Source organism: Thunnus albacares, chromosome 1 (genome assembly GCF_914725855.1).
Source record: "Thunnus albacares chromosome 1, fThuAlb1.1, whole genome shotgun sequence".
NCBI classification, from domain to species: Eukaryota; Metazoa; Chordata; class Actinopteri; order Scombriformes; family Scombridae; genus Thunnus; species Thunnus albacares.
This window is the reverse complement of record NC_058106.1, coordinates 24,281,161-24,305,950: the sequence shown is the minus strand read 5'-3', so window position 1 is coordinate 24,305,950 and position 24,790 is coordinate 24,281,161. Positions and strand designations below refer to the sequence as shown.

General features: G+C 39.3%; 1 protein-coding gene across 1 annotated transcript in view; it reads left to right on the top strand.

Moving 5' to 3' along the window:
* lgr4 (leucine-rich repeat containing G protein-coupled receptor 4) overlaps window positions 1-23,719 on the top strand; it is a 36,546-nt gene extending 12,827 nt beyond the window's left edge. Inside the window, exons 3-18 of the mRNA XM_044351202.1 lie at window positions 5,527-5,598; window positions 6,483-6,554; window positions 10,731-10,946; window positions 13,487-13,558; window positions 14,766-14,834; window positions 17,624-17,695; window positions 17,945-18,016; window positions 18,210-18,278; window positions 18,359-18,430; window positions 18,821-18,886; window positions 19,054-19,125; window positions 19,229-19,300; window positions 19,432-19,557; window positions 20,229-20,326; window positions 21,433-21,486; window positions 21,588-23,719. Coding sequence (XP_044207137.1) covers window positions 5,527-5,598; window positions 6,483-6,554; window positions 10,731-10,946; window positions 13,487-13,558; window positions 14,766-14,834; window positions 17,624-17,695; window positions 17,945-18,016; window positions 18,210-18,278; window positions 18,359-18,430; window positions 18,821-18,886; window positions 19,054-19,125; window positions 19,229-19,300; window positions 19,432-19,557; window positions 20,229-20,326; window positions 21,433-21,486; window positions 21,588-22,996 — 2,683 coding nt within the window. The 3' untranslated portion in view covers window positions 22,997-23,719. The remainder of the gene's footprint in view (window positions 1-5,526; window positions 5,599-6,482; window positions 6,555-10,730; window positions 10,947-13,486; window positions 13,559-14,765; window positions 14,835-17,623; window positions 17,696-17,944; window positions 18,017-18,209; window positions 18,279-18,358; window positions 18,431-18,820; window positions 18,887-19,053; window positions 19,126-19,228; window positions 19,301-19,431; window positions 19,558-20,228; window positions 20,327-21,432; window positions 21,487-21,587) is intronic.
* Window positions 23,720-24,790: the final 1,071 nt, after the last annotated feature.

Here is a 24,790-nt window from a genome sequence, read left to right as displayed (position 1 = left end):
ATATTCTTGAAAATAGCCTGTGACTGATAGGCTCTTTACGTATCGCACATTTAATTGTGGCAGTGGCATCTGGACCAGTCTTCTGTAGTTGGTGTAGTCCATATGTTTTGCATTTTGTTGACAAAATGAAGTTAAAGTCCCAGTGAAATGAAAATTACATTTTTAATCGTGTGTCCCATTTATCTCTTGTTATATGCCAAATATATGTCAAAAAATCAGTATCAGATTATTTTTACATCAAAATCCCTGTTCCTTCTCTTCATGTAAAACTGTTTCAAATATTTGACTCATCCTGCACTCAGGGGCGTTTACAAAAATTTATCCAATCAAATATGACTTTGGGCAAGTAACTAGCCACACTGGTCATATAAAACCGTACTTGACCGTTTGTGGGTCGTAGTAGCTAACAGAGCAACATGGAGAGAGATAGGAAGAGGTGTGTGTTTGGATATAATTGGACAAAGACTTTGTTTTCATTTCCAAAACAATGTGGTTTGAGTCGAATTCAATCATCTCTCCCTCGTCCTCCTCTTGATCTAAGAATAGGTGACGGAGGTGTGCGCGGAGCCAACAGTCTTCTGTAGCTCCATTTCTCTCTGCAGCTTCGTATCGTACTTAACTCTGTAAGCCTTGCTCACTCTAATATTTCGTGTCATTGGGAAATACGTCACAGTCAGAGGCTAAAGACACTTTAACTTCCATTTTATAAAGACTTTAATTAAGTAGATTTTTCAGATCTTGCTTATCTGAAACTGAAACAATTAATACAGCAATTCCTATTGTTTTTTAAGGGGCACTTCACAGATTTTACAACTCATCATGAGTGCTACACAGCCCTTGAAAACAGCTGTATAATGTCTTCTGTAGCTCTGGAAGGAGATTTTCAACATTTGAAAAATAACCCTGATGATGTAATCAGTTATTATATTTTTTTAACAGAAAGCCTGCATTGCAAACTGGGGTTGTGAGGTTTTACAGATGTCTAATGAAAAATGCTATCCAGTTGCATCATGGGAAATGTAGGATAAGGCATTCTTGGGGCTTGACTCATACCAGAGACTAAAAGTCAGGATTTCTCTTCCTCTGTTGCTCTGATATTCTTTTCCTGATCTGTCTCTTACGAGTCCCCCAACTTTATAGCAATGCAATATTAAAGGTAAAGTTCCCCTTTAAATACACTAGGGTTTTAGGCTATATTCCCTCTTTTTGTGTTGATTGGTTGTTGAAGCATCTGCTTAAATGTCATGGGTTGTTGTAGTTATTTTGATTTTAATGATAAGGGAACACTTTTTTTTGTGTCAGCATGTATCAAGTATGCTGACAATGTGAACAAGATTAAGAATACAATCAATGTCAAATACAATCTAAAACTCCTATTTCCTTTTTGTATTTCCTTACCCTTGCATTGTCATTGCCAGTGTTGGGCAAGTTACTGAAAATTAGTTACTAGTTACAGTTACTAGTTACTTCTCTCAAAAACTAATTGAATTACGTTGCCAATTACTGCATATAAAAAGTAATTGCTTACTAGGGAAAGCAACGTTTGCGTTACTTTTAACGCAAAAGTGTAACTCGTCCCAAAATCCACTTGGTAAAGGGTCCATTTTTTCCATTCCCTACAACCCCCCATCAGTTCAGTTCAATCCAGTTTCACAAACATAAAAGAAAGACAACTCAGATGTCCTCTCCGGGTTTTGCTGCAGATCCACAACTCAAACCAGGAATAGCATCGGCAGTTCAGTAACAGGTATTATTTTTTACAATATATAACGTTATAACTCCAGAGATAAGGCTTATGTTTTACCACGAGTTGGCTACAATGACGTGGACTTTACAACGCAACTCTGGGACACGGTAAGGTCAGGTGATGTTGTATTTGTGTTGTTTGTGCGTTTGTCTGCTGTCCTCTGCAGCTGTCCACTATATTCATGTTTGTATGACAAAAGTAACAAGTAACGAGTCCATTTAAATTTCAGTAAATGTAATTGCGTTATTTAATTTGAAAAAGTGATTAGTTACATTACTAGTTACCGCCAAAAGTAGTGGAATTACAGTACAGTACAGTGACTTTGTAATGCGTCATTCCCAACACCGCTAACATGCTAACATGAAAATAGGAAATTGAGTCACAGACTTATCATTACAGCTACCTGTACCAACAGTGGTTTGAAAAGGTGTGCATTTTACATGTGGATGCATGTTGGGGTGCTGGTTTGGGTTTTGTTACAGTAGTTTCCCAAACAGAACATTAACATTGAATTGTTATAGCAAAGTTTGAGACTCAAATACTTAAGTAAATACTTAATACTTTCCTGCTGTCATAGTGCACTGCAGGGCTCTTTGTGGACTTGCTATTGACTAAGGTAGACTTGTGGGAGTGGTGTTGCACAAGGAGAGGATTTAGCCTTTCCTCAGTGAGATTTAGCACATTCTTCTGGACTCATCGAAGCCTGGGGGGACGCGCACTGAATTTGCTGAAGATGCAAGAGGAGGAGAAGCTCTTCATGTTGCGAAACCTAGATGATTTGTCAAACCATGTTTGCATGAGGCGGTTCAGCCCAGTATCACACCAAAGCGTGTAATACAACCGCCGATACACTAGAGGATACCGTGTCTGTGTGACATTTTGCTTCGCCTAGGCATGAAAAGAACATGCGTGTATACTCCATGCCGACAATTCCATCTGACAGCCGTAGTTTAATTATGACCCCGAAAAGTGACGCAGTTCAGATGATGTCCATATAAGGTGACAAATTTCCATATTAGGAGGAGGCGAGTTGTGTGGATGGCTAGATAGATGGATTTTCATATTTATATTCAATATTTTGATAGATTTTGAATTTGTTGGTTTGTTGTTCATATGCATGTGACAACTTGACTTGTGGCGGTATTGTATACATAACTATAACTGCAGATTATAGCCAAAAAGCTGTCACAAGACATCCGCTGGACGAATTGTGAGTCAGCAGAGTCACAAATGGTTGTATTGATTGGATTTGGTGGTTGTGACTTGTGGAATTCAGCTTTGGAAGTTATTCACTGGGTTTGTCTTGAGGCCAAGTCAAGCTGAATCGCCAGTGTTTTTATAAAGCTGGTTGGCATTCACATCCGAGTATGACAGCTTTGGTCGACCATAACAAATCAAACAGTAAGAAAGGTTTGTGATTGGACACATTTTTTTTTTAATGTGGGTTCAGAGCAGCTGTAGGTCCCCTTATAATACCCTTAATAATGAGCCATATTGGTTTTTACAACACCTGGATAGATCCTTTTTTTGAAGATCACTTATTTATTTACTCATCACTATTTCAAAAGTATGTTCACATTCAAATGAAAGTAACAGCTCTGATAATGGGCATTCACTCATTAAAAATTACCAGACACATGCTCACGGATTCTCTTGTCAGGCTCCTATCAGAAAAATTTTAGCTTCAGCTTTTTTTAAATTTGGGCTCAGGAGATGCTTTCTGTACATCAAGCATTTATTCAGGATTTGTTTCCTCTGTATTGCAAAACGTGCAACACAAGCCAGCACATAACTCCTGTACATAACACTGTGTTTACTGAAAATAATTGTGGGACTGAATAACAAGACATAACTGTAAGACACACCATAGATTAATGGATAGAAACTCACTAGCCTAGCATAATTAAGGCTACCGACAACCCATGGCGCAATCACTATCTTAAATTAACAGAGTCCCTCTGTAACACAAGAGCCCCTCATCTAAGTTAGGAACAATAAGTTTGATGCTCGCTTAAGTAACTCCACGCAAATAGTTAAATAGTTCCACATTGTTGACATGATGATATGAATTGCCTCTAATTAATTCCCCCAGCGCCATAAATGGATAACACCCATCTACACACACATATTTTTGTAATAAGTAGCGGACATGAAGTGGAGGGTCTCAAATCAGGTAGATAGATGGATACATAGGTAGATTTACTGGAATTCATTTAATCTGTATCAGTCAATAAAAATACGCCTTGGTCAAGGTCCAATCTGATTTCTGATGTTGCACTTGACAAGCTGGAGAAACCTTATCAAAAAATAATTAACATCAAAGAATGAACTTTGGACTTCTCTTCAGTTCGCCAGCCCTCCCCCGCCATTTAACGGGTGCTGCAGACGGGAGACTGTCATGTCCTCACACAGACAGCTGCTCTGATGACTCTTCCCTGTCCTGTGCACAAGCATGAACGCTTCAACGCACATGAGCTTGAATACTTGATCTGAGCCACTTTCTTTTCTTTGTGCGTTGTGTGTTTGAACACACACACACACAGAACGGACAACTAGCGGACCATGAGGAGAATTTGACAAAAAATGTATTGAACAATCTTTCTCCAGAATCACTGACTCTACCTTTAAAGCTAACATGGATGGAAAGTCCTTGAAATGCTCAGATTTTTTTATTTTTCATTTGAACATCTACAATTCCACAACAACTGGGCAAACTCCATCTGCAAATAAAAAATTATGTGATATGATCAAAAGCTCCAGAACAGCTACTAAATGGACACTTTGGTTTTCTCAGCTTCTGTTTCCAAGGTTGAGAATAAAGTTTAAAGAGTAAATGTTTTTGAAGATGGCTCCATGACCTCAAAAAATGATGTGTAGGTCAGTGAATACAGTATACTCATAGAACAGGTAAACAAAATGCATATTTTATGTAGCTCGACATCATTAGAGATGCAGCTATTTTCGCTTGTTGGCTCATGCTTTCGCTACAAAATAACTTAGAGTAGACTTGGTCTCTAATGCAGTGAATTTTATAACATACCTACTAACAAAATATCAGATTAAGGTTTACATGAAGGGCATGTAGTCATCTAAAACAGTCAGCCTTGATTCTCAGGCTCACACCCAGCAGCTCTTGTTGCAGGGAATTCAGCCTGGTCTGACTCACGTTGCAGAGTGATAAATCTGTTGCTAATCTCTCAGGCCAGATAGTATACTTGTGCTGCGTGTCCCAGTCAGCCTGTCCCATGCTTATTTACACCCCTATTTCCTATACACTTCCTGTTCACAACAGGAAAGGGAGGTGTCCCCTCACTCTCAAGTATTTCATGTGCAAACTGAAGTGACTCTCAGATGATAAAAGTTACAACGTAAGACTATTAAAAAAAAAGGTTATATTTATATATTGCTTGTTTTAGGTTCAGATGAGTGACTTAGCTTTCACTCTCTAAAAGGAGCACAGAATAGTGATGGTTTGGAGGCTCAGAAGGGGATTTAAGGAGGGAATATCCAGAACCAGTTCTAATCTCTCTTGTGGGTGATGGACGAAGTGACAACAGGCCATGACACAGACACATGTCTTTGACACCCCAGGCTCCATGTTCAGCTTGATAGCTGGAACTTAATCTGAGGTGCTGGATGTGAAAAAGTTCTTAACACTATGCAATCCCTTTTTTTTCTGAAATAAAACATAGTCTGTGGTTGTGTTTATGCTGAAAAAGTGATCCTCTGTAGCCTTTTCTTATTTCTTAAATGTAAGTTTGACTCTTTCTGTCACACAGACGACTTGCGGGGAATGACCTGTCCTTCATCCACCCTGAAGCCCTGTCTGGACTGCATCAGCTCAAAGTCTTGTAAGCATATACCCCTCACCTCTGCCATCACCACCACCACTGTCAACACACACACACACACATAGACACAGACGCAAACACACATACTATGACTGTGCGAAGTTTCCGCACACTTGGGGAGAGAGTAAATATTTTAGTTCGTGGTAACATTGTGGCGCTGTCAGTTACTGCCACCCTAAACATAGTTATTCGATTTACATCCACTTGAAAATCGGCTAAATGCACTTTTCCATCCCTGCCCCAACTGTCGGTGAAAAAGGTCCAACAGAGCATTGCATACAAACGGTGTGTAAAAATTAGTTCTGCATAATTTACTTCAGGCAGCACACCCTAGTACGCTTGCACAAACTCAGATGCACTGGGTGACACACAAAGCGCCGCCCTGTTGATTCTGATCTGAGCCAAAAGTTCAAAGTCCTGTTGATCTACAGGTGAGGTCTTGGATACAACATGGTTGAAAGGAGGAGGCATTATATATTCTTATCTAATCAAGTGGTTCATTCACACTGTGACTTGCAACTACACAAATCAAAACAAGTTTAAGTATTTTGACTACATGCAGATCAAACAAACCACGTTCGTAGATTTGCTTACATTAATTAGTATAATTAAAATGTTTGATACCTTCACAAGCCTATTGATGTTTATGGTTTGAAAAGAAGAATTGGGAAATCTTGCCACGAGGCCAGTGTCTCTTCCAAAAAAAAAATTATAACCAACTGTGGATCCACATAAACAACACACAGAGGGGACCCTCAGAAATCTCACTAACATGTCTGCATTTAATGTATCTGTGGATATGTGTTTTTTTTTTTAGATTCATGATGCAAGAAAAAGCTGTCGTGAGTTGAGTTTAAAAACATAATTTTGCATTTTACCTTCAGGATGCTTCAGAATAATCAACTGAAGACTGTGCCCAGTGCAGCCCTGAAGATGCTTCATGCTCTCCAGTCTCTGTAAGTCATCTAACACACACGCACACACACATTGCAGGGTATTGTCTGCTCAAAGAGTCTGAATTTCAAGCGGACCTTTCCATCCTGCATTTACTGTATTAGGGAAACACTCACCACTATTGCTGCAAAAATTTGTTACAATACATCATCATACTGGTCAGATATTTGATAGTTTAAATCTGGTTTAAACTCCCAAGTATGGCTGAACAGGCGACTAAAATCTATGTCTTCTAGATTGTTGATGGTATGTGTAAATGATGAAAAGGGGGTGATGCTGCTGCTGCAAAATGCGGTCATTAATGTTTATATGTAAGCAGTCACTCTACTATGACAGTTTCAAGCTCTGATGTCACACTTACCCTGTTTGTGAGTTTTATGAATAGCCTCTGTTTTCTATAGGAGGTGCTGTTAATGAGCAAGGTATTTTGTCTTGAATTCCTGGATGGGAAGAAATGCCGCAGTCATCAGAGCTGTTGTCAGAGAAAGCGCTGGAGTGTATTTGTACAGCCTACCATCCAAAGTGGAATTCATAGTATTTGTGCCAAACACCCAACCACATTCTAGACAGATTAGATTTAACTTGACTGTCACTGCACACAGTAAGTACCAGTACAATGGAATACAGTTTAACATCTAACCAGATAGAACAAACAAGCAAAGTGTGTATAGATAAATGGAATTTACAGGATGAAAAAGAAACCAACGGGGTAGTGATAGCAAGAAGTTGTAAATAAAGATAATATAAAATGTTAGGTGCTTAAAGGGGACATATCATGCTTTTTGTGGTTTTTTATTATTTATATACTGTTATGATGTTGGATATCTATGTTAAACATGGTCAAAGGTCCAAAACTTGAATGTATGTAGAAACGCTCCCTGCAAGACGAAAGCCAGGGCTTCAACCTACTATGAACATTTCGTTTGTAACATTTTTTTCTACCTTGCCCATTAATGGCCATCTGTTCCATAGCCTTGGTTGCGAAGGTTGTTGCTAAGGTTTTTCCATGTTTTGTTTGTGTTTTGTATGTATGGATGTATTTGAGAAGTTGACATTTCGAATAAAGAACAAGAAAAAGTAGTGAAATATGTAGTATAAAATAAAGTATAGTTTTGTTTTATGGTTTGTTGATGTAGCCTGCGGAGCCAATAGAAGTCTGCCGAGGGGCAGCTTTCAAGAGCTGGCCAATCCGAACAGAGTGGGCTCATCATGAGGGGGCCTTAAAGAGAGCCGTAGCTAAAACAGCCCGTTTCAGACAGAGGTTGAACTGAGGGGCTGCAAGAAGAGGCAGTATAAGATAAATGATGACTTTTTTTCAATTGTAAATCGTACAAAGATATTCCAGTCGAGCCCCAGATTAAAAAATATAGACCTGGAAATGTGCATGATATGTCCCCTTTAAGTATTTGCTAAACAAATGTATGCAAAAGTGGTCCATGCGTAACAATAGAGTTTAGACCCTCAGCCACTGATTTCTTAGTGTGAATGATGCAGTGCATTCCTGTTAGACAAAGAGGCCTGCAATAGACATGATGCACTAAAAGTACTGAGGAGTAAGTGTAGACTTTAAGATCAGTACCCTTTCTGGCAGTTGTTAAGATTTGTGTATTAAGGGGTGATAAAATGACTCTGTTACACTTTAAAATCAGGTATGTTTTGCTCTAAATAACATAAATAAAGATATGCAATTTTGGCCACATGCTTGCACAGTTTGAAACTGTCAAACTATGTAACAACTCATCATCTCACACCACAGTTAATTATGGAGTCCGTGTCAAATGTTGAGCATCAGATAGCTTAAGCATGACAGACTGAATTAAGGCAGTTAGCTGATGTTCCACAAGGAACAGTTGATTCAATTTCACTCTGTTTAATATGTGACTTCATCTTTTACTGTAATTGTAGTATCTCAAATGTTACATTACTCTCACATGTTGAGGGTAAAGAGCAGTTACTCGTTCTTAAAGTAGAGAATATTTGTTGAAATCTCCATTATTTACTTGAGACATTGTTGATGTCATCGAGGGGCAGCTCCACTCATATTGCATACTTCACACATGCTGCAGTGTTTGTTGTGCTCTAAGACCAGCAAAAGCCCTGTGCAAATGTAGGTCAGTCTTATTCAGCAGATATTTAGCAAACTTTCCTCCTTAATGTTGAATTGTTTGGTTTTCCACATGTTTACTCCTCCATAATTATTAGCCTTCTCACAATTTCCTGCTCCACTCCTGCTTTGTCTCAATATTGTTTTTCTGCCACTACTGAATGTCAGTTTCATTGAGACCATAGCATGTTCATGGCTTCATTTGTGCCACCCCTCCCATCTCTGTCCCTTTTTGAGTTTGACAGCGACTAATGGAGGAATGGATCCAGCTGGAGAAACGTGCTGAAAATCCAGCTTTCAGCTATTATCACCCCTCTATATCCACTCCCCTTGTCCCCTGCTTCCCCCCTTTCCTTTTTTCTGCCTCTGTTCTTTCTTTTTAACAGATGTCTCTTCTCTGTGAGGGTTTTAAGGTCTGTTGCTGAAGTAATATGCTTCGGCAGAGCCAGGACTTGGTTTGTATAAAGCCTTAGAGAGCTAAGTGTCAATCAAGACTGTTTTTCTTCCAGCCCAGACACTTGAGGAATTTTGAGGGAGGGCGAGACACTCAGTGAGGGAGGATAGTCGGAGAACACAGTGTGGTGATGGTGAAAAGAACACTTGTGCATTCATAATACTGCTAATATAAATTTCCTTTAAGAATATTTCCTTTGATACCATGAAACTAGTGGCAGTTTGTAGGGGTCACTGTTCTGTAGTGCAGTATAGTCCATGGGGAGTGGTCAAACTTGATGACACTGGATTCTCTGAATATTCACGGCCTGAAACCTGAGAGTATTGCTGTATTATATAATGTCAAGTAATTACCAGTTAGAAATTTGAAATATTTTCCTCTGGTGTCATGTTTGTGTACTGATATCAGATTTACCATGGCAATCAGATTACAAACATTCCTGTCGTCCTCCTAGTGGTAATTAGAAGTTTGATGTGTATCAGTCATTTGAAAAAATGAGGAGTTGCCGTAAGTGGAGGGTTTCAGGTATCTTGCTATTTCTCAGAAGTAGGGTTAAAAAAATACAGTGAGTTAGACCATCGCAGTGTTTGCAATAATGCAGGCATTGCACTAGACAGTGGTGGCAAACAGGGAGTAAAGCCACCCAGTAAAGCTCTTCATTTTTTACCAGTGAGTCGTTTTTTCAACCTTGGCCTACAGTCACAAGATAAACAATGAACAACAAATAATGAACAAAGAATCAGATGAGTCCAGGAGGATCTTGCAGTTGAGCTGCTGCCTCTCTGCTCTGCGAGGAAATATTTGAGGTTGTACAAACGCTACTGTGTGGCTCTATTTGGAGGTATACTGGGTGTGGCTAAATGGGTAGAATCAACAGGAGCACATCATGAATTAGGTGATGGTTACTGCAGTGACATAATTCGAAGACCTTTCACTGTGGTTGAAATGTTGGGGATGAAATAAAATCATTGGAGTTCAGCGTGTAGTCATCCTCTGCAAACCCAAGATAAACTAAAGAGACTTCATCTTCCAGATCTCCTAGCTCCAGGCTAATTTCTGCTTTCCTTTTCCTAAATAAACCAAACACCACCATCCACTTCTCATAATTTATGATATAAACATTTTCCAAATATTGACTTTCATATTCAAGATACAATTCAAAGAAGGAAATATTCCAGATCATTTCATCTTCCCAAACATCTGACAACAAAAGGTCAATGTCAATTTTCAGTCAGATACAGGGGTCCAAATTTATGGAATTATTATTCTTATTGGGTTAAAATTTCTTCTTGGAGCATATTATGAAAGGCTTTAACTTTGGTTTTATAATCCCATTTATGATCCCAGTGTGACTTTGTTTTTTCCTTTTTATATTTCTGTTTATTATTTAGGTAGAGGTAACCAATAAAGCCCATCTAGGCTTCTTGTCACATATTGATTTTTTTTCTTCTTGTATAGAATAAAAAAGATCTTTATATGGCATCAGTTTTTTATGAATACTTTTCTTTCTAGTGTACATTTGACACTGACGTTTTTTTGTCAGTGTAAAATGTCTTCGTCCATTTAAACATCATATTAATTTGATGAATCTGAGTTTTTCCTTGTTCCTCTGTTCTGTAGTCGCCTGGATGCAAACCATATTACCACTGTTCCAGAGGACAGTTTCGAAGGCCTTCAGCAACTGCGCCATCTGTGGTTGGATGATAACAACCTGACGGAGGTCCCCGTTGGTTCTCTGAAACACCAGGCGAACCTACAGGCTCTGACGTTGGCACTCAACCGCATCTCGTACATACCGGACAACGCCTTTGCAAACCTCACCAGTCTAGTTGTGCTGTAAGTTATAATAAGATACTGTTCTAACTGTGGTATAGACTGAAGTAAAATATTTTATATCTATGGGACTAATGTTTCTGACCCCTCGGGTCTTTGTCACAGTGTCCCGTGTGCATAAAAAAAGACCATGGGTGTGATTTCAAGCATCCAACCATCCAGCGCACTCAGCTGTATGTGTTGAACTTTTCAGGTGTATTCAGGTCATAAAATAATAAATGGTAAATGATCTGCATTTATACAGCGCCTTTCTAGTCTTCCAACCACTCAAAGCGCTTTTACACTACATGTCACATTCACCCATCCACACACACATTCATACGCTGATAGCGAGGCTGCCATGCAAGGCGCCTGCTCATCAGCAAGAGTTTCCAGTCATTCACACACACACACACACCCTTGCACCGATGGCACAGCCTTCAGGATTTGGGGTTCAGTATCTTGCCCAAGGACACACACGGACTGGAGAAGTTTGGGATCGAACCACCAATCTTCCGATTAGTGGATGACCTGCTCTGCCTCCTGAGCCACAGCCTTAATAATCCCTATTGATAGTCAATACAAACCTGAAACATGTGTTATTTAACATCTCCACTAATCAAAATTGAAAAAGACACCCAGAACAGTACCATATACTGTATAATGTATAAGTAGCCACGTCGTGCAACCAAGTCACTCAGAAATCATGTTGACAGTTGCATACCCCCTTAAGTAATGTCAGAATGTGACGGTGCCAACTTGACAAGAACATAATTCATTTAAATTATCTGAATAATAATAGGTGTCCGAGTCATTAAAGGTGCTGTATGTAAGAATTGGCCACCTGTCTAATCATACTACATACTCCGAACCAATTGGGTTGGGTATGCTACATTAGCGAAGAAACAATAGTGCATCATCAGTGCTCTGTTAGCTAGCAAACTAAGTAACTAGGACTTTGACTTAGTATGATAACAATATCAATTGAATGCTAATGTTGAGCTAATGTTTGCTTGAATAAATCTAACCTAGAAGAAGGGCAGTGCTACTTTTTCATTTTTTTTCATTGTCTCATGTTAGATTGAGGGCAGACTGGACACTACAGTGACTCATTTCTCGCCTCTTGAGGTACAAAGTGGTATAATAAGACAGGACAAGCTGGGGCTAGCTGGTTAGCATGCTAACTTCAATAGATATCTCTGCAACACAGTACAAAGATGTCTTTGACATGACATCAAAACTGTCATTTCTTCACCTGCTGTTGATAATTTTAGTTAAGTTTTGAAAGTTTTAAACTAAAATTCTTACATATAGCACCTTTAAAGTGAACCTCCCCAGTAGAGCCAGAAAAACTTTGCACGCAGTCTTCATTGACCAATTAAATACCTCAGCAGGAACAACCTGCTGATGTACTTTTTTTAAAACCTTAATTAACCAGGCACACTGACTGAGAACATTCTCTTGTTTGCTAAAATGACCCGAGGGAGTAGTTGAAAGAGCAAGAATCATTGGGTGTGAAGTATATCAGAAAATTTCTCAAGTTGTAAGCCAACAATTGCAAAAAATTCTGTAACACACACACACACACACAGCTATTTAAATACAGTCATAGTGTGTGATGTGATGTGTGTTGACATTTTTATTAAATTGTTGGGCAATGTTTTCTGCTTTTAAAAACTTTTTTAAAAGGGTTTCAAGAACTATCTTGAAAAATGAAATAAAAAATCTCCTTTCTACCCAACTGTGTATATGACCATCCTGGCAGTAAGTACAATTATGCCGCTAATGCTCATTTCTACATTAAAAAAGCTGTTCCTGACATTTAGTTGTTCATTTATCATCTGCATTATTCTGTCACAAATCAATGCAAAGTACCTCTGCTTGTGCTGTGCTCCAGCTCTGAATGTATCCTCTGAGCGACTGCAAACTCAATTCAAAACACAAATATAATATTTATTTACACAGCTTACAGCTATTAAGTCAACAAAATGGGTTGCTCCTCATGCCCTGCTGTGTTTTTGCAGTGAAATGTGCCATCGGGGTTTGAATTTGAATGTTAATGACACTTTGAAAAAGTTGCTCGACTCCGAGACATAATGTAAAATCAAGATTATGTTGTTGTTTTATGCAATGGATATGCTAAAACATTCCATGAGAGAAACGTGTACAAATATGTAGTGCATTACAAATCTGAAAGATTGTTCCAAACTGACATTTTTTCACTGCTGCTGTTATACATTCGCACACAAGCACACACACGCAGGCATATTGAGTGGTATTGCTGCAGGGTTAGTATAAACACGTCAGGATAAACAGGAAGAAAAGACCTTGAATCTATTAGGCAAGAAAAACCTTCTGCATGTACACATACAGTGCAGACATCTGATTGACAAATCACACTGTGACATTAAAAAGCTGCAAAGTTGGGAGTCCAGAGTGGTATGATTACACCATAACTGGAAAACCAATGTTAAATTTGAAAGATTGCTTTTGTATGTGTCTTTTTTCATGGTCTGAAAATTTGACAAATTAAAAAACAAACTAAAACTTTTTTTTTTCTCCAGGCATCTTCACAACAACAGAATTAAGGAGATAGGAGACAACTGTTTTGCTGGTCTAGTGAACCTGGAGACACTGTAAGTTCACAGTCATACAGTAGCTTGTGTCTGTGTGTCTGTGTGTGTGTGCGCACGTGTTTGTGTATGCTAACAGCTCCCCCACCCACCTCTGCTCCGGTCCTCCAGACATCATTGTGTCCACTTCCTCCTATAATTGCTCTAGGATAAATAGAGCAAAGTACATGATGCTTATCAAATCTGCCCTCCCACTGCTCACTTCCTCCTGCCACACAGCCATGAAAAATCTTTTAGTGACACTATTACCTAATGGCAAAACAGCCACTGTACAACACACAGACCTTTACAGGAGACAAACTTTTTTTTTTCATCCCTGATCCCAATCTGAGACATTTAAAATAAAGTCTCCTGGTACCCAGTATGATCCAATGTTTGAATTTTCCTACATAATAAAGCAGCACAGACAACACTTAGCAAACATGTTGAACATTTGCTAGTGTCAGCTTCCCAGATGTGAAGATTTTCTGCTTTTCTCTGTTTTATATCATTGTACATTTAATAGCGTTGGGTTTTGGACTGTTGGTCAGACATCACCATGGGTTGTCAGAACTTTTGAGAACTATTTTATGACATTATGAAGACTAAACAATTGCTCAATTAATTAAAAAAATGACATAACGATTCATATGCAATCTCTTAGTTTTAGCTCCATGGTTCACCTGCTTATAATGTTCTGTGTTTGGAAGAGGTTCTAGTGTTTTAACAAAGTACAATGGGATGTTTGTGATAACGGGCCCCTAACACTCAAAGTCCAATAGACAATGTGTAAATTCAATAGGGCTGCATTTAACAATTATTATCAATTAATCTGTCGATTATTTTTAAAAAATTTTTCAAGGGTGAAAAATGTAACTCACTGTTTCCCACAGCCTAAAGTGACATCCTCAAATTTCTGGTTTTGTCCCAACCAACAGTCCAAAACCCAAGGATATTTAGTTTGCTATAATAGAGAACTAAAGAAACCAGAAAATATTAACATTGAAGAAGCTGGAATTAGAGAATGTGGGAATTTTCTTCTTCTTCTCAAAAAATGACTCAAAACAACTAATCGATCATCAAAATAGTTGGTGATTAACACAACTAATATCAATACTTAATTATACTTATAACATATTTTTATTTGTATGTATAAATGTGGTCTAGAGGCAATGACTTTGTCATATCAAAATGCCAGACTAACTTCCTGTGTCTCTCTGTCTCATCCCAGAGATCTTAATTTCAACAACCTCGTGGTTTTTCCCAGAGCAATAGAGGCCCTGCCCAAACTCAAAGAGCTGTGAGTATATAGTCCTGTTTCTGCTTCCTGAGGGAAATATATTGTGTTGATACTAAAGTCAGATAGCAGTCTGCTCATCAGTATGTGAATTAGGCTTGTCAATGAAAAATAGTGAAATATGACAAAATAGCTATGGACTAAAAAACTGTAGTATGCCAAGTAACATTTGTAATCTGCAGTCAAGTAACTGTCAAGTATGGTTCCTATTCATATACAGACATCTCAGGTAAAAAAAATGACACACATCATATTTATCATGTTATTACGAAATCGTTATTTGTCTGAGATCTCATCTCGTGGATGTAATTATTAAATGGAAATAAATTAAGTTTCAAAATATGTGCTTTTATGTTAAAGGCTAAAAACCACAAGTCCTAATCTGTTTTTTCTGTTCAGTGTCTCATTCATTAATTAATGGATTCATTAAATAAAGGGACAGACCTACATTTCCGTTAAAGTTTACCGCAGACTTTAATTGACTTGTTTTGTTTGTGCTAGATTAGTTTTTACTTGTCTTTGGTATCATCATCTTTGAGATTTATATTTTTGGCTACATCGCAACAGCAGGGCCAACCCAAAAACGCGAATGTCTGTCCCTGACTCACTGACTGACTCACTGAGTGATGAAGTAAAAACATTGTTCTACTGAAGGCGGCCGACACTGGGGATGGGAACTGAGAACTGCTTCCAGTTCAGAACTGGTTCTAAATTGTCCAATCCATCGCAATCGTATGCCTCTGAGCTTATCACTTCCTTTTATAGATGCCGGCATGTTTTTCTGACAGTTGCTCATTGCAAAAACAATGACGTCAAACTCATGTTTATGCTGCTGGAAACTTGAAACAAGATGGAGTCATGGCGGAGAGGAAAAAACGGTCCAAAGCTTCATTTCACAAAGACAGATGACAACAGTGCCAGTTGTAATGTCTGTAAAATGACAAGTTCAAGTAAGGGAATAAAGAATCGGACCAGTAAGCAGAATCGATAATGACATTGGTATTGGTATAGTTAAAATCTTATCAATTCCCATCCCTAGCTAAAGCTAAGTATCCCAGAATGCATTTCACACCAACCAGCAAAAATTAAACGGTTGTAATTTTTCATGTAGGACTGTTAATATGTCACTTTATTAAATTTTAATATTTTTTCAGACGAGAAAGTGGCCATTCAGACTCCCGATGTTTTGTCAGTTTATCCAAATAACACCTATTTGGAAATTTGCTCCAACGTTTTCGGAGCTCTAAGGAGCCGCTGGCTGAGTGAGACCAGCTAGCAGCGCGACTCCTGTATGGCGAGTGGATAGTGCCACCATTACCTAACGAAGGAGACTATCGTGTGACATTTACATGAGAAAAGAGGATCTGTGCACAGCCGCCAGTGTGACTTACTATTTATTTACGCATGTTACATGCATCTGGTGTCTTTTCAAAATAAGCACTTCCCTGTTGATGATAAATAAAATAAAAGCAATATAACACATTTATGAACGCAGACTTTACACACATGAAACTCACTGTATTGGGGTCATTTACACTTAGCATTAATGATTAACTTGATAGTAACTGCATTAGAGTTGTGGTGGGAAAGTTAAATAATATATAAAACATATTTTAAAAGCCTGAATTTTAACTCGCCTTCTTACAAACCGCAGCATTAAGTCTTCACCCAAACACCCTACCAGCGGAAATTTAAGAGGTGACCTTAGTGAGCCAGTAACTTACCTACGCAGATTGGTCTTAAATTAACTTCCTCCTTAGCATCTACCCGCCTTAACGTCGTCAACGGTCTTTCATCTGCAGTCCCAATCAGTCTCATTCAAAACTCCACATGGTCTGACGGCGACGGGAAAGTAGACTGCTTCTTCTCCTGCTCCTGATAATCCTTAAATTGGCACTGTCTACCCTCCATACTCCTGAGTTGATCAGCTGGTCAACGTCTGTCATCATGACAGGGAGAACATGATCTGATGAACTGATCTGTGCAGCTCTTTGTTAATTTACCGCTAATGTCTCTGTAACATTTTGATATATGATATAATTCCTTTTGAAAGATAAATGTTGGTCTCACAGATGAATTGTAGCTGCCACATTAGTTTGTCTGAATATAAAGTGAAGCTTCATGTTTTTGCTGGACAGAACAACAGCGATGCCTCAGGGGCTCTATATGTACACATATCACCAACTTTCAATAACAATAAATGTTTTAAAATTGTTATATTGTTATATTTTGTTAAGCTACATAACAGTTTGGATTTGTACAGTTACATAACAGACTGCCTAACATAATTTACTGCATCTCTCTGTCAGTGAGGTTACTTTTTATGAGAAAAACAGTGCTAGCGGAGCTTTGAGTTGAGATGATTATGTCACAATACAGTCAGGTAGTTGTGTTGAAGCTGAGCTGCTGCTGTCAGCAGGCAGAATGATCGTTCAGCATCCTCCCATCCTTGGACGTTTGTACTCTCGAGTTGAACTCGTCAACTCCGAACCAGCAAATACGCAGGTCCGAACTTGCCATACTTGATATTGAGAAAGGCCCTATGTCATATTGGCTTCAGTCAAAGCCCAGCGCACTTCCTGAGGGCTTGGTCGTCACGTGTCACCACTTCCTGTATCTGTCGTTTTATATTAAAAGCCCTCTAGCGTTTCATACACGGTCCAGACGTATACAAGGTTTTGACTTAGTCTTGTTGGATTTTGCATATGTCGACTTGACTTTCATGTATATTAGGTTTGTACACAACAAAATGTCTTAACATGTACAATGTCTCCTTGACCTTCTTCCTGCAGTGGCTTTCACAGCAATGATATTGCTTCCATACCTGAAGGGGCCTTCCATAACAACCCCCTGCTGCGAACCATGTAAGGTCTCCCCCTCTGATCCACTGACACTACTTAGAAACAGACATAGCACACTAATAGCTCAGATTTGTACAAATGCCAGCGTGCACAATGCACAGTATGCTTTCTGATAAGCACACATACAGTGTTAGCTGATATGTGATATGAGTGTGAGGCTTCAGTAGATGATTGTCCAGAAGATGGTGCCATTCTTGCATAGTAAATTATTTTGGTTTGAACTCTCTCCCTCTGGTCTCACTGCCCTCCCAGACATCTTTATGACAACCCTCTGTCCTTCGTGGGTGCTTCGGCTTTCCAGAATCTGTCTGACCTCCACTCACTGTAAGTCCCGCTGTCAGACACGACTCCTGAAAAATCTGTTAACAAGTTCTGTCCGAGTTTCTTAAGAGAGGTTTCATAACAAGCAAAATAGTCAGTGATGATTGAAATATTTAAAAATAACAATCAAAGTGTGTTTCAATGATCTTTGTGTCTTATGTCAATTATGTTTTATTTTTTTTATTGTGTGTTCCAGGATGTTGCGGGGGGCCAGTATGATGCAGGACTTCCCGATCCTCACATTGACTAACAACCTTGAGAGCCTGTGAGTGAAACTGAATGCAGCATGTGTGCCTGTGAGTGCTGTTGTCTTTGTGGTGACTGATGGTGTTTTTTCATTTCCAGAACGTTGTCAGGAACCAAGATATCGTCCATCCCCGCTGATCTGTGTGAGGATCTCAAGTTGCTCCGGACTCTGTAAGAGACTTTTCCTTTCCTGTCACCTGCAGCAGCACCTGAAACAGATCTTCCTCATATATTTGTACTTGCTCAAGATTTAAGATAACTTTGAATTTACCAGACAGTAGCACTTATTTCTTTATAGCTTGATGGTTGAAGTATTCTTATTCTTAATTTTTTCACTTCAGTGTACACTTCCAACACAAGATTTTTACACAAAATATAATCTACAACTTGTAACAACAATAAAATACACATTCCATAAATGAAAAGTATGGTGTTAACACTGCTACAGAAAGTATTTGGATTTCCATTTTCGCTAAAAATGCAGCATTTTTGAAAAGTGTCCTCATGAAATAGGGAAATTGTAGACCTTCATTCTTTCATTTCAAATTGCTCCTCCATCAGAGACCTGTCCTACAATGAGATCAAGGATCTCCCATCTCTTCAGGGCTGTGTCCGACTGCAGGAGATGTAAGTGTTGAAATCATTTCAAATATCATTTCATAAAGGGATACTGGAGCTTAAAAGACATTCTTTATTCTAAGATTGAAAGATAATCCATATTCTTTAATAATAAACAATTCAGGCAATTGTTTTCTTGTTCGTGTATCTGATAAATTCTTCTTTGCATTCAATAGAAGCTTTCAGCACAACCACATTCAACAAATTGACAGGGACACTTTTCAAGGTCTCTCTGCTCTACGTTTACTGTAAGTCCTTTCAGCCGTACGCACACAGAAACCCACAAACACACACATGGGACGCTGTAAATGAAATGTTTCATGGTGAGCTCATTGTTCTGGTTTTACACAGAGACCTGAGCAGAAATGAAATCAGAATCATCCACAGAGATGCTTTCCTCACCCTCACTGCACTCACCAACCTGTGAGTATGACCCTACTGTCTTTTTTAATCATAATAAGTACAGAACAAATGCAATTACACTTCAACATCTGGTTTGACTGCCTGTATCGTACAGAGTATTAAACCGCACATATGAAATCATTTTTCTGCAGAGATCTGAGCATGAACTCTCTGACAGTGCTTCCAACAACTGGACTGAGTGCCCTCAGTCAACTGAAACTCTCAGGGAACCCGCAGATGAAAAATGTGCTGACTGCGAGAAACTTACCCAAACTCAGGTGAGAAAAAACATTTTTGTTCCTGTGTCCTGTTATTTAGTAAGTATTTAGGAAAGGATGTAGAAATATTTAACACATTTTTTTAACTTTTTTTTTTATTTTTACCAAGGCGAGGGGCATAAAATCTCTTTGCAATTTCTAAACATACAGTTTTTCATGTAGTTTTTGATTGTGTTATCATTTCATCCTAAATTTTCTTGAATCTTTAGTATATAACTGTGTTAATATTTTTTTTTATCAATAAGTACTTCAATCTCATAATCTAAAATAATTAATGTCTGAATCTGGAGTGTTCATGCACCCAAAACACATTTTCTGCACCACAAAGAGGGCAAACATGATGTAGAAAGTTCTCTCTCTCTCTTTTCTCGTCTCTTTGCGTGTTACTCACATGTGACAGACTGACAAACAGAGAAAAAACTCCTCCACCTCCTCTCTTGCATTTAATGAGAAATCCAGGCAGATGGCTTTCAGCTGAATCTGTTTTCTCTACAATTGTAGACACGCAGTGGAAACATCCAAATATTATTGAACAAAATCGGAGGGGACAAATATTTACTGCAAACACGTTATTTATGCTTTTCCTAATTTGGTGTTAAGATCTGGAGCATCTGCAGTATCGACACTGGAGCTCGCTCAACCTTCCTAAATGATTGTTTGTTTGTTTGTAGGTCCATCTCTGTCCCATACGCCTACCAGTGTTGTGCATTTGTTGGATGTGACTCACTAACGAGTTCTTCTGAGGATAATGACGTAAAGAAATCAACAGGTGGGTGTGCTGCAGTTACAGCCTTTTCCTCGGAACAGATGTCTGCTTATTCTGTTGATTCATTTAAAAAGCAGCTAAAAACACACCTGTTTAGACAACGGATTGGGTAACTTGTAAGCAACAAGTCAGCGTTTTATGTTTTTATTGTGTGTTTTTTTTTTTTTACCGCAGATTATGTTTTTTTGTGTATTCTGTTTTTTAATTTGTACTTTTTAAATTAAGTGACTTGGGAGGTCACTTCATCTGGTAGTTCTTTCTTTTTGTATGTCGTGTCATGCTCATGTAAAGCACTTCGTGACTGTCTATGAAAAGCAATATATAAATAAATTTTACTTACTTACATGTTAACTAAACTGTTTTATTTATTTTCTAAGATTTTTGATGGAGATTGTCATGTAAACATTGAGGTACAAGAGCATACTGACACTTGACAATATTTATTTCAACCAGACAACCACATATCAAATGTAGACATTAAACTACTTTTCTTATTTTTATTTTTTGACATAAGCCTGCTTGGTTTTTCAGCTGTTCATACAGTATTACATGTTATTATCTTTTGGATCAGTGACCATTTATTGTGATCAGAATATTGTCTAAATATATGTTTCCTATGCTCCTAATGATCCAAAACTACATGGTTAATAAATTAAATAATTTTTAATTAAATATGCAAATGTATAAAGTTGAAGGAAAAAGCAATGTGCAACTTTCTTGACAGTTTACAGTTTTCTCAAAACAAACCATTTGCTTCAGATTTAGATCACTGAGAAGCAAATATTTGTAATACCCATTCTCCCATTTTCTTATCAGTCCAAAATGGCAGGAAAATAAACATTTGTACTAAACAGTTTAGTTTTCAGGTTCTGGAAGATTTTGTTCTTATTTTTCTGGACTGTTAGATCATAATGATAAAATGTAATTAATGTAGATTGTTATAGCAGATACACAAGATCTGAGTCTTGAATTTCTCCTTGTCAAACAAATGCAGTTGTGCATTATAACATATTGTACTTCTATGGAACAGACTTTTTTTTGGCAGGGCTACAATTTTGGATTATGATCTGCTTTTTAACATTTTTGTTACATTTGATTTTCCATTTTAGGTGGGGATGATGTGGAAAGAATCTCAATGATTATGCATTGCTCTCCTTCACCAGGTGAGCATTTATCAGCTCTTTACTTCTGTGTCTGTGTGTTTACTTAGAGCTTTGAAATAAGCTTTACTGTTATTTAACAACCACACTGTTTCCTTGTTCAGGAGCCTTTAAACCTTGTGAGCACCTCCTGGGCAACTGGATGATTCGTCTGACAGTCTGGTTCATCTGCTTGGTGTCCCTGGTCTTTAACAGCCTGGTGCTGGTAGCCACCTTCTCCCCCACACACCGAGCCACAGGCCATTCCCACTCCCTGACCCCATCTCTCTCTCCAGCGAGGCTACTGATGGGACTGCTGGCGCTGGCCAACCTGCTTACAGGCCTGTATGTCGGCGTGCTAACCGTGCTTGACGTCGCCACCTGGGGCACCTTTGCTGAGTTCGGTGTGTGGTGGGAGATGGGGCCCGGCTGTCAGGTCACGGGAGCTCTGGCCGTCTTCTCGTCGGAGTGGGCAGTCCTGTTACTCTCGCTGGCAGCCGTGGAGCGCAGCGTGGCCGTGCGGGAGATTCTCGGGAAGGTACTGATGTCACCCAGGAGGAACGGCGGCAGCCATCGCGGATGCTGGAGAGGAGATCGACGCTTCAGCCTCGCTGCAGGACTCCTGGGGTTGCTGGCTGCTGCTGGAGCCTGTCTGCCTCTCCTCACCTCCAGTGGCCAGTCTGCCTCTCCTCTCTGCCTGCCCTTCGCTGGTGGCGAGAGTCCAGCTCTGAGTGTCACAGTCGTTCTGGTGCTGCTCAACGCGCTGGCTTACCTGTTCACTGCAGCTGTGTACACTCAGCTGTACTGCCAACTGGGCAGGGTGGAGCTGGCAGACCCAGAGCAGACAGGTGCCCTGCGCCATGTAGCCTGGCTTATCTTCACCAATTGCATCTTCTTCTGCCCTGTAGCAGCTTTCTCCTTCGCTCCTCTCTTGACTGGCTCTACAGCCGGTGGCCCAGAGATTGCCAAGTCTGTCACTCTCATTTTCTTCCCGCTGCCTGCGTGCCTCAACCCAGTGCTGTACGTGTTCTTCAGCCCGGCCTTCAGGGAGGACTGGCTGAGGCTACGCGGCCACGGAGGTCTGACCAGGGAGGTGAAGGCTGGCGCTGAAAGTCACAGAGATGATGGTGGCGGAGGGTCGGAGCTCACGGACGGAGGCTCCTCCACTCACCTAGGCTTTGACTGTGGGGTGTACTCACAGCTTTGTGGAGAGACAGTTGTATGTGAACAGTGTGAGGCAGCACTGCATGCCAGGACCTGCTCCTCCCCCTCATCCTCCACAGTCTGTAGACACTTGGTAAAGTCTCATAGCTGTCCCACCCTCTTGGCGGGAGCTGCGGTGTGCCAGCGCACCGAGGGGTTTTGGGCAGACAGCAGCACACCCTCCGCTCAGTCTGAGTACGCGGACGAGGGGGACTCGTTTGTGTCGGACAGCTCAGACCAGGTTCAGGCCTGCAGCAGAGCCTGTTTCTGTCAGAGCAGAGGCCTTCCTCTCGTACACTACTCATACAACATACCTCGAGTCAAAGACTAAGGATGCTTCAGAGCTCCAGTACGTCTGTGTGCACAGATCTCTCTGTCATGTGAATTAAGATGCTACATTTTTATATCAAACAACAAAATGTGCCAACTACCCTGCTAAAAGACTATTCAGCCAGCACTTATGTTTGTAATTACTGTGTAAACAGAGATGCAACCCATCATTTAAAGGGAACTCTTGGTATGCTTTTTGAACTTGGAGACTATTTCTAAGTGTATGTTTTGCCCAGCAGTGGTCAAACTGAGCTGAACTGAGCGCATCATGTTACACGCTGGTCGACAAAAGGAAGCTGCAAAAGGAAAATCTCGCCACCAGTGCCTGCCTCTTGCTTTCGATTGGATATCATGATGATGCAAGCCTCAATTTATGTTCAAGGATTTTGTGATTTCTCTGTTTTACCTGTACTTATAAGCTTTTTAAATTTAGTTTTTAATTGTTATACATCTTGTCAATTTTTAAAGCTTCTTCACAGCAACTGTTGATTTTATACCTTGATTTTTTTTTTTTTTTTTTTTTTTTTTTTTTTACATAAATGTAGCAAATGTAATAATCACCCTAGACTTTTCCTTGTGAATGTAACTTTCAGGTGTTCTTCACCTAACAGAGAGGATTAATGTAACGTCAGCAATAACTTCTGCCCTACCTGCCTGTGATTAGTGTGATAATGGTATATAAGTATATGCCAGTCTATAATAAACACGTCTTTGCTTTAAGTTACTAAGACTAAGAATGTGATAAAAGTAGCAGATATCACTGTTTTAGCAACAACTACGCTTGGTGGTTTTGAGTGGTGTTGTTATTTATTGTTTGAGCAGCAGAGATGATTTCAGGTGGCCTTTGAATGATGAGTATACAGTATAACCCAAGTGTTCACCAAGACAGCTACACCTCTTATGTTAAAATGTTAATTTCATCCCAAAAGAAAAGAAAAACCAGTACACACATGATCATTATTTTTAGTAATAATTCCAAGTATTTAAAACCTCGGTTTTATTTTCTGAGTTTTTGCATCATGCTCTTTGATTTGGATCACGTTTAATTTCTTAACTGATGAGCTACATAATCAGTTTGTACACATCAAACCCAACAAACATACAAAAATGTCCTTCTCAGCATTGTACGTGCGACCTGTTTTAATCTGATGTCTAGATTTCTTTTTTATTTTAAGCTCATATCAGTCTCCTACAAGCGCTTGAAAGAAAAATATAGCAAACTTTATTTGACCTCTCAAATTTCAACAAGCAGGATATTCAAAACTCTGAATCATCTTTATTCACACTGGCTGAACCTGCGAGAAGAGTTATAGCTGACATCCCCTCCTGCTTGATTTCAACGTTATCATTAAACATAATTTGGCTTTTGAGCAACAAGTTAAACACATGAACACCGTCCAAGTCAAACACGTGAGTGTAATCCCACTCTTCCACTTCTTCCAGCACACGACTGGCAACCAGCTGAGTCAACAAGAAAGTTGTGCCAAAAAGTATGAAATGGACTATTCTAATTGAAATGTGGGTGATCATTATTCAACCACAGATATTTAAGGACAAGTATCTGCAGTGTGTAAGGATTTTTCTTTCTGTGTGTGTGTGGTACTCAGAGCTCTAAGGTTTGGATCTCAATCAACGGGCATGATGACATAAAAGGAAGTAAAATAAGGCTGGTTTAAGGTTGACATAACAGGAATTACCTTTAAACTAATTCACTGCTTCCACTTAAAGCCAGTTACAGTATCATTTCCGTCTGTATAGTCTGGTTTTACTGTGTAGGTCATCTGAAGAGCATTAT